This window comes from Trachymyrmex cornetzi, unplaced genomic scaffold (assembly GCF_001594075.2).
Source record: "Trachymyrmex cornetzi isolate Tcor2-1 unplaced genomic scaffold, Tcor1.1 scaffold726, whole genome shotgun sequence".
NCBI lineage: Eukaryota > Metazoa > Arthropoda > Insecta > Hymenoptera > Formicidae > Trachymyrmex > Trachymyrmex cornetzi.
Window position 1 is genome coordinate 597,630 of NW_017300055.1, and position 7,875 is coordinate 605,504.

Here is a 7,875-nt window from a genome sequence, read left to right on the forward strand (position 1 = left end):
AATTTGTGAATCTGTTAGAAATAGTTACAAATGTCATTTACATCCCCTGTAAAAAGTTTGTCGTTTGAGTTTGGCTTCACCATGTATACGTAGATACATACACGTGCGGGTGTGTGTATGTACAGTGTACATATATTTCATATATATGTATATATGCGTGCGCGCACACACACACACACACACACTGCTGCTGCATCGAAGCAATTACACACACTTATGTAATTTATGAATATTAACAGCACACTTCACGCAATTTCTCTTCCATGACAAGTATACCTAATTGATTATTTACTTACGGGTTTAACGAATCATTAAAGGTTGGTTGTTCCATATTCAGATAAACTATGTGATAACTTATCTAATAGATAAACAAAAAAGTAAAAGTAAAGAAAGTAACAGAGCAAGAGAATGAGCTAAAGTTTATCAAAAGGTGGAACAACCCAGCTTAAATCGCGTTATTTTCTGTCTTCTTGGCTCCTTCTCTTTCTTTCTTTGTTTCTCCCTTATTACCTAGCTAATTTTTTAAGTTAGCTAAAGTTTAGGGCGCATAATAAATATTTCTGTACTTTCTTTTCCTTTTTGTTTTACCTTTCTTCTTTTATGTCCTTTCTTCCTTCCCAAGTTTTTATATAACATAACGGTAGGCGATAACGCTGTTAGACGTTTTAAGATATATTTATTGGGCTGCTATGTGATTTGTTGGAAATTATTTTGAAAGATCTTTTTTAATTCGGAGAGCGGAAGTGCCCGGAGATGCAGCTGTAACGCCGGTGGCCTTAGTAATAATGCGATGCGATACAATGCGATGCGATGCAATGCGATGCGATGCGATATGATGTGACATGATAGTATGATGTAATGCGATGTTTGTTATGCACACATGTTTAACATGGCTATTTTGTGAGATTAGGTTTGAGCAACGGCGTGTAGCAACAGGTGAGAGCGACGGGTAAAGGACCAAAATGTATAATTCGCATTTGTCTAAAAACTTACGATTGGCGTATTCACATCCATTTTTTATACGCGACGCATTAATAAGCATCAAAGAGTCTCCTTCATCCGTAATTCGGATGGAACGACTCTCGAGGCATCTTGTACTTGCAAGGGCATTGTTGTGATACCACAGATGCAGCTTCATTGAAACTTGAATAAAAAAAATGCGTTAACAAAACGATATTTATTTTCAATTATTGCTATTGTTGGGCTTTTGTATTACGCGGATCTTCCACATTGGCCTTCATATTGTTGATTTATTATTTTGGAATATAATTGTGTTTGTTTTTTCTGTACTTGGTGGAAAAAAATTTTTACGAAAGCTACAGAAAAACTACGTTGAGATCTTAGAAATTCTTAATTTTTCGTAGATGTTTGTAGTGGGACGTAGAGTAAGTTTGTCTGCCTTAGAAATTTTTAGTTTTTCGTAGATACTCGTAGTGGGACATAGAGTATCGTTATTTGAGAGCAGAGGATTTCTAGGTTTTCCAAACAAACTACGCCGTTCTACGTCCGAATACGAATATCTATGAAAAAATAATAATTTCTAAGATCTTGTCTCAAAATCTATACAGATTTTCGTAAAAGTTCCACCAGGATTATACATTCAAAACGAGAAAATCATTCACGTTTTAGCGAATAACGATTTTGAAATCGATAAAATAAAAGAATTAGGATTTTTTATTGTAGTTTTCTTTAAATTTATTCTCTTCTGAATTTCGTTATTACATTATTATGACTCTTCTTTTGACATTTTCTCTCTTGTTCCGAAGAGTTACTCATTGTCAAATTCAATAATTTAGTTTCATTTTCTAGGATTCGAGTAATACTCATAAGAAATAATATTTCATACTTCATACTTGCAAAGTAATCGATCCCAAATTGCTGGTTTCGAATCTTACATACGAGTACCTGCAAGATTCGAGATATACTTACAAAGTACTTTTTATCGTACAACATTGAATCTTTTACAAGTAATACTCGAACATGGTTATTAACGAACAGAAATTCATATGATCTGTGCATTCGAGGTACTCATAGAAGGTTCGAACCTATTCCATTTAGGTTCGAGTCCACTTGGAAGTACTGCTACTATTTTTCGAAGTAATCATAGAGAGTTCGAAACTTCTTTAACAGATTCGAACCTACTTGTAAGATACTTAATCCCATCGCTAGTGACATTATATGGTGCCAGGCCGGCCGTCAACAATTCCGAAAAATTTTTTTCTTTTTAAATCAGGAAATATGGGTACCTGGGGATTTTCGAGGTTGTTAAAAACTTTTCTGACCATCCTAGGCTCTGAAAAACCTCATATAAATTAGAAATCAACGTTTATTCACCTAATTTTTCAATATTACATAGTTAAATTCGATAAAATAAAACGACTTCCGCTTAGCATCACCCTCTTTTGCTTTTTTCTCTTGCTATGACATAGTGTTGACTAACAATTTTTGAAAGTTTGACTTAAATACTGATTATATATACTTGCGATTCCATATTTACTTAATTCGATTCATTGGTTATTACTGACCGTATCAAACTGTGAAAAATCCCGCTGTGTTGGACAGGCCTGTTCTAAGAAGTTAAATAAATATTCTGCTTTTATATTACGTTGACACTCTGCACGCTCACGTTTAATCATGTATTTATTGATTTCATACATACTCGCACTTACAACTACTACGCAAAATTAGGACAGTTCTAGAACCATTTGTTTTGGACTTTTTACATCAAATCAATTTTTGCTTCTTTTATATTTATAAAAAGTGGTAATCGCGCAAAAAGAAACCGTGTAATTATTGTGAAAAGATTAAATATCATCAATCATTTTAATTTCTGTATATAATTAAAGTCAATATGGTCCTAAATGACATACAATTTGGCGTAAATCCATTAATAACTGAAAGTACCTCAAGATATCAATATCTGCTTTCACATGGACATATCTTGCATCGTAAGGCGAAATCTATATCACAATTCGCTTCTTATTCTCTCTCGTTTAACAGTTGGTGCATGTACAACATCCTGAGATTTATAATTTTGTTTTTCTATTTTCTCATCTATTTTTAGCGACCTAATAGTGCTGTAGTATTTAAAAAACTTTCTCTTAATCAATTGCGCCTTCTTTCGATCCTTACTAAGATCTACAGTAGAGCCCAAAATAAGATGAATATCCTTGATATGTTCTAATTTAAGTAAAATAATTTTACGTTTATTGCGAGCAATTTTCTTATCTAGGAAACTTAGATGCCGTCTCAACTTTCTGTAATTCTGTAAAAGTTGCTCGATAATATCTAAGCACAGTCTTCGAGTTCTAGCGATACACTTATTCGGCGCTTCGCCAGTTCCCATCTGACAGATATTGGTCAGAGCTTCAACGTGGGAATCACCGTCCAAGTTCGCCAGCACAAAGTTCAGCAAATTTGGAATGGTAATAGGAACAGAAAATGGAAATACAGTACTATCGTCCTTCCTAAAAAAAGTCAGCAAAAAAAATATTATTAGAAGAAAAATGATATGTTTTAAATAAAAAATGTTCCATATGTGAATAAGTCATTTATCAATGATAAAGAAAGAGAGTAATAGAAAGCAATAGAAAATGGATAAAGAATATATATTTGTATATAAATGTGAAAGCACAATGAGGAAAATAACATTTAAACTAATCGCACCATGTTCAATAATGAAATTTTTGGCAATTTACGCACCTTTTTGCAGGAAAAAATAAAATGGATGGAAAACGATTCATACTATATTCCCAAGGTAAATCATTGTTGTCTCCATCAACTCTTACAAAAGTTAGATGATTCATGTTGGATAAGTAATATGCCACTGTTAAATATACATACGATATAGCACTACAAAATCCACAGTAAGGAGAATGATACATTATAACGACGTCCTAAAAAAAGTTTAATTATACTTTGATCTATCGTTTAAGCAATGAAAAACGTAATAGCGATTAAATATTTGCTTAGATATACAATTTTAATACGTTTTTGTTTCAAAATTTTGCAAAATATTTTACATATCCATCAATCACAATTGTTTCAAGATTGAAACATCTATCAATATTAGGTATTGTACACTTATTATATTGTATCTTGTTCTATATACATTTCTCATAAACGGCATAATCATTGCAAATAACTGACCTTAGATGGATCCAATATAGAATCCAAAAATGTTTTTGTTGTCAGTTCTGGTACACAAATCTTTGAATGCAAATCAGCATTATTACTATTGACTTCATCAAGCAATTTCTGTGTTCTATAACGCTTTGAATTGTCCGAACGCAATGTTCGTTGTAACAAACCTTGTGTATAATTATTTATAAAATCGACGAGAGCGTACTCACTAAACTCATGATGCATGACGTATTGACTCTCCAACTGTAACATAAAGAAATAGTCATAAAACAGAAAGATATAACATACGCACACAATTTACAAAAAAATTAAAAAGAAACTAACAAAAACTAAATTGATATTTTAGAAACAAACATCAGTAAAACTCACTGGCTGTCAATTAGCTTAATCGAACATTAAAAAAAGAGCTTTAGTTAAAAGGTTGCTAACATCTAGAAAAAACCAAATTAATCGGGACACGATGTATTTTTTCTTATCAAATTGCTTACGTTTTAGTAAATTACTAGAATTGCATCACATAGAATGCAGAATTTCTAGTAATTTATTAAAACGCAAGCAATCCAACAGAACAAGTTATTTTCCAACTCTGCATAAATATATCAAATAATTGTATGTTACACAAACCAATGAAATGTGTAAACACATAGAAAAATTGCAAAAAAAGAGTTCCAAATATGGGCCATTATGCAGTAAAAGATTCAATACTGAGCAACGATAAACGTATTAATTAATAATTCTATTATTAAAATATAACCAGGATTGGATAGTGTTGGATAGTACCTAAATCCATGTACCTAGATACACATATAAATATTTTTTCTAAAACTTATAGTTACTTTAAAAAAAAGTGACATTAAAAAGCATTTTTTTAAGGTCTTTACTCTGCTATACCTTTTTAATTACTTTGTGAAAAAAGAAAACTGTAATTCTGTAACTAGTTACTTTTATAAATTTTTCGAACCTTGACATAACATTATCAAAACTTACTGCAGCATCCATGATGACAACAGTGGTTTTATTTTTCCGTTTCGAAATATCAATCCCAAGATGGTCTGCAAAATGGAAATAATGCAAACTGTCGATAGCTATTAATGCTAACGTCTTGTTGGTTTTGCAGACTGATTCTTTTAAACTAAAGTTAAATTGCCTCGGAGAATCTCGTGGGAATAATGATGGATGATAATCATTCCCAGCCAACCATCTTCTGCAATCACCTTTTAAAAAATCTCTTCTCACCATGTTTGCGGATCGCGAATCATTATCTTCCTTCAATAATGATGATTTGTATTCTATACCTGCATGCAGCCTTAAAATATTCTTTCTTTGAATATTTGTTCTTTTTTTGAAAAAGTTGCTTTGAAACGATGTATATCTGTATTTATGGATAAATATGTATTACCTTTTTAATGTTGACTCTTGTAATTTTATTGACATATAATTTTTATTATAATTATATATCTGTTTTTCATGTTGTCCAATCGTAGCAGGAGTAATAAATACATCGGTCTCTTTGCAGACATCAAATTTTTTAGAAATAACTGTACAGATTTCTTTCTCTAATGGGTTCATCACCTTTGTCTTACACAAGAGACATTTATTCAATGCCACATTCGCACAACAACTATTATTGATCCATTTCTGAATTGATATGCTAGCAACTGACTCCTTTATTTGCTTGGTATAGATTCTGTTTTTCTTTAGATCAGCGCATTCTTGATTTCTAGAAAAGTGTCGAATCACTGCCGTACGTCGTTTTGCTTCTAGACGTGCGATTATATCCTTCACTAACATACTATCTGCACAGTTATAATACTGTAAGCCGATCTCTCTTATCTGAAAAGCAAGAACATTTCGATATAAATCATACTATTATTTGCTATAAATATGTATTATGTAAGAGAATATTTATTGTATTTTCGTATACACATCAAATGATAAAACATTTAACTTGATATATGAAAATTATAATTACAGTATAAAAAAGAATTTTATTAAATCTTATAAGTATTTAACTAAAATATCATATTTAAAAAAAACACATAAATCGTAAATGGTCTTTTTTTATTAAAATTAGGGAATGTTTATGAAATCGCATTAAAAAATCAGAAAAAAAAGATAATATTATAAGATACAATAACGTACCAAATTGTAAATATAATTTTCCATATGAAGTGGATTTCGAGGTGTAAAGAGAAATAAAACTGGTCCTTCGCGGAGGTAGGGCGCGAGAGTGAGCGCTTTAATTCCAGGAGGCTGCAGCCAGAGAGATGGTTGATGAATAGAATTGCTGATCCAATTTAGGATGTTCTCGGAAGTCCACTCATTGCCTTCTGGATAACTCTAAGTGTTTTTAAACCTGGTGTATAATGTATGATAGAGAGTAAAGAGATTTGCGTGCTAAGCACTTACTAAAGATTCATTCCACATGAGCAAGCTTGCTGATGGAAACTTGTGAACTTCGTAATGCAATTTGCTGCATAATGCACTAGTCACTATAGCAAATACTAATTCTCTATTAGGATCTCTTTCTAACGATCGTATCGCAGCCTTATAAAATTCTCTATATCCAGGAGTTCTATCCAATCGTGTAAAATTAAAATATCCAATAACCACTGCCTGCAAGTTATCAGAGTGTCATATTAATTTATTATTAATTTATTATTAAGATTATATATATAATATTAAAATATAAAAAAAAGATTATGAATAAGCGATCCGCCCAAGGAAAATCCATCCACTAGGTTCATTGTACCTTAATTACTAATAAGGGAATTGGAAAGAATACGGACGTTAGGAGTTAGGCGCAGAAGACGTCGCGCAATAATACATTTATGAAGCTTGAAACTTCTTTATTCAACAAACACGCTTACATGTTTCGGCTCATTTATGAGCCTTCCTCAGAGCGAACACAAACTAACATATATAAACTAAAAGTTATTCCGTCATGGTGAGCTCCCCTACATCGAGAATTTAAATACCAGAATTAAACAAAAAGAAAGAAAAGGAAAATGAAAAAGAAGGGAAATATTAATGTCGAATTAAAAAATTAGAAACTAATTTATCAAAAAAGTTTAAGAATATAATTAATTATCCCGAAAAAAAGGACGCTCACCACGATTACAAAGCACCGTATCGCAAACATTACCATGAATAAATCAAGAACCGGTTCCTGATATGTTAGCCAGTCAGTATCAGACACTGTGAGTCACTTTTTAGTTATTAGCTAGTATTAATGAAAATTGTAAAGTGATAACAAATCTCATCAGAAGGACTTATTACTGTGTACGAACGACACCGACTCAGTCTACGTACATAGTAATAAGTCCTTCTAATGAGATTTTTTATCACTCCAAGTAAGTCTTGACCACTTTCGCAATATGGGGTCGAGCATTGTCATGCTGCAAAATCACTTTTATCGTGTCTCTCGTTGTACTGCGGCCGTTTGTCTTTCCATGCTCGGCTCAAACGCATCAATTGCGTTCGATACCGATCGCCTGTGATTGTTTCACTTGGTTTTAACAGCTCATAATACACACACACACACACACATACACACACACTACGAGCTGGTCCCACCAAATACAGAGCATGACCTTGAAGCCGTGAATATTCGGTTTGGCCGTCGACGTGGAAGCATGGCCGGGAATTCCCCATGATTTTATGCGCTTGGGGTTATCGTAATGAACCCATTTTTCGTCCCCAGTCACAATGCGATGCAGAAATCCCTTCCGT

The 7,875-nt window shown here is 32.5% G+C and overlaps 1 protein-coding gene across 3 annotated transcripts in view; it reads right to left on the minus strand.

Annotated features, from left to right (window-relative positions):
* Window positions 1-2,387: 2,387 nt before the first annotated feature.
* LOC108767806 (thioredoxin domain-containing protein 11) overlaps window positions 2,388-7,875 on the minus strand; it is a 7,789-nt gene continuing 2,301 nt past the window's right edge. For all 3 annotated transcript variants that reach the window (XM_018517867.1, XM_018517869.1, XM_018517868.1), the window contains 7 exons: window positions 6,553-6,759; window positions 6,286-6,483; window positions 5,543-5,976; window positions 5,131-5,449; window positions 4,150-4,386; window positions 3,703-3,896; window positions 2,388-3,467 (listed from right to left, as the gene is read on the minus strand). In XM_018517867.1, the coding sequence (XP_018373369.1) occupies window positions 2,966-3,467; window positions 3,703-3,896; window positions 4,150-4,386; window positions 5,131-5,449; window positions 5,543-5,976; window positions 6,286-6,483; window positions 6,553-6,759 (2,091 nt within the window). In that variant the 3' untranslated portion in view covers window positions 2,388-2,965. The remainder of the gene's footprint in view (window positions 3,468-3,702; window positions 3,897-4,149; window positions 4,387-5,130; window positions 5,450-5,542; window positions 5,977-6,285; window positions 6,484-6,552; window positions 6,760-7,875) is intronic.